Source organism: Aspergillus glaucus, assembly GCF_001890805.1.
Source record: "Aspergillus glaucus CBS 516.65 unplaced genomic scaffold ASPGLscaffold_22, whole genome shotgun sequence".
NCBI lineage: Eukaryota > Fungi > Ascomycota > Eurotiomycetes > Eurotiales > Aspergillaceae > Aspergillus > Aspergillus glaucus.
In genome coordinates this window covers 37,206-39,416 of record NW_019170474.1, presented here as the reverse complement: position 1 = coordinate 39,416, position 2,211 = coordinate 37,206, and the positions used below count along the sequence as shown (strand labels likewise).

The 2,211-nt window shown below is 46.3% G+C and overlaps 1 protein-coding gene across 1 annotated transcript; it reads left to right on the top strand.

The window, feature by feature from the left end:
• Window positions 1-496: 496 nt before the first annotated feature.
• Window positions 497-1,557, top strand: ASPGLDRAFT_28686 (Rag GTPase GTR1; the record flags this gene model as incomplete). The annotated part of the gene is made up of 2 exons (XM_022543779.1): window positions 497-690; window positions 744-1,557. The coding sequence occupies 2 exons, from the start codon at window positions 497-499 to the stop codon at window positions 1,555-1,557; spliced, it is 1,008 nt and encodes a 335-aa protein (XP_022397345.1).
• Between the last annotated feature and the right edge of the window lie 654 nt (window positions 1,558-2,211).

The window sequence follows — 2,211 nt, the reverse complement described above, 5'->3', positions numbered from 1 at the left end:
CTTCTTTTTTGACTACCTCGGTATACCTATATTCTATTCCATTTTTTTTTTTTTTTTTTTTTTTTTTTCAACTTCGTGGAAGCTTCGATAACCCTTTAAAGCATCATTATGATTTTATTCCAGTATATACATTTTCTTCTTTTATTTTGGGACTGAGTGTAACAAGTTGAAGGGCCGCATGTATTAGACTTGAGACTGTTAGAGCAATCAACTCTATGAATTGGTACGAAGTACGGAGTACGGAGTATACTATAGAGCATATCAATTGTTGGGGACAGCACGTGATACCCCGGATCATCATTGACCCAACGACATGACCTCAGCTCCAACCTCCATCATTGCGCCGTTGTTCTCTCATTGTGACATTCATCAATCCATCGTTTCTAAGAGATACAATCAATATCTAGCGCATCTAATTCATCCAATTCAATACTACTCGGTGTCCTCCAACTAGCACGCGCGGGGTATCAGCTCACAGATAAGATCGAGACCGACAATGGACGGCCGCAAGAAGAAGAGAAAGGTCCTCCTCATGGGGAAGAGTGGCTCTGGGAAGTCGTCAATGCGATCTATTATCTTCAGTAACTACGTCGCCAAAGATGTCCGACGATTGGGCGCTACCATCGATGTCGAGCACAGCCATGTCAAGTTCATGGGGAATCTCACGCTGAACCTCTGGGATTGCGGAGGGTATTTCCCCTGCCTACTCTATCGAAAATGAGAAAAGATGTTAACTGTCGCAGACAAGACGCCTTCATGGAAACCTACCTCGCCTCCCAGCGCGGCAACATCTTCTCCGACGTCGCCGTCCTAATCTACGTCTTCGACATTGAATCCCGCGAAGTCGAACGCGACCTCGACACCTACAACGCCATCATCGACGCCCTAAAAGAACACTCCCCACACGCCCACGTCTTCTGCCTAATCCACAAGCTCGACCTCATCCAGGCCGAACACCGCCAACGCATCTACGAGGAACGCTCCGCGCTGATCCGCTCCCGCTCCGGACACTTCGCCATCGACACCTTTGGCAGCAGTATTTGGGATCAATCGCTGTACAAAGCGTGGGCGGGGATCGTGCACAGACTCATCCCGAACTTGACAGTGATAGAGCGGTTCCTTGGCGCGTTCGCGAAGAAGATCGGTGCAGAAGAAGTCATTCTCTTCGAACGCTCGACATTCCTAACTGTTACATCGGTCGCGTCGGAAATCGGCGACTTGAACCCGATCTACGACCGGCACGAGCGCCTATCCAACATCATGAAAGCATTCAAACACTGCGCTGCACGCAACACCCACACCACGCCCGCGTCAGCCGGCTTCCTCGTCATGCACACCAAAACACCCCAGTTTAACGTCTTCCTCGGCCGGTTCACGGATAATACGTACATCTTCATGGTCGTCCCGCCGGGCGAGGCGGCGTATAACTGCGCCGTGCTGAACACCATGCTTGCCAGAGAGGGTTTCTCGAAAGCTGCGGCGGCGGGGTATGGGGATGGGTTTCCGTTGCCGACACCGGAGACTCTGACTCCGGATGGGAATGGGGTGCATGGTTAATGTCTCTTGGGTTATGCCTGTGCTGTGTTGTGTTATATATATGGCGTTTGGGTTGAAAGTAATGCTATATCTTTCGTTCTTTTCTCTTTTACTGGTTACTGGATACCCATGGATAGCATTTCTTTCGGATTCTTTTTTCTTTACGCTGCTTCTATTGGATGGGATGTTACTACTTGTTTCTTGGGCTGAGCGTGTATTTAAAAGTCTGAACATGTTCCTTTTTTAACGGATGCATACCATACCATATTTATCAGTATGGCCGTCTACTTACTTCCCTGCTGTTTTCCATACATGCCACAGGCAGACAGGCCAGTGGATAAATAGATAGAATATCACCGTTGTTTGTAACCGATGTCTGGTCTGGAGAAGTCCCCGATTCGGGAGGTATTATAAATACAAACAAGTAGTTACAAAAGTTGAACGGAGCAATCTTTCTCTTCCCAACAGACAAAATAAAAATAACATATAAAAAGAGAGAGAGGGAAAAAAAAAAAAAAAAAAAAAAAAAAAAAAAAAAAAAAAAAAAGAAAAGAAGAAGACAGGAGTCTTTTAAGTGCTAGGGCAATAAAAAAAATATATCTATAAAACTCTCCCCGGGAAAAAAAATATTTTTTTTTAAATGAAAGCCGAACGCGGGACTCGAACCCGCAACCT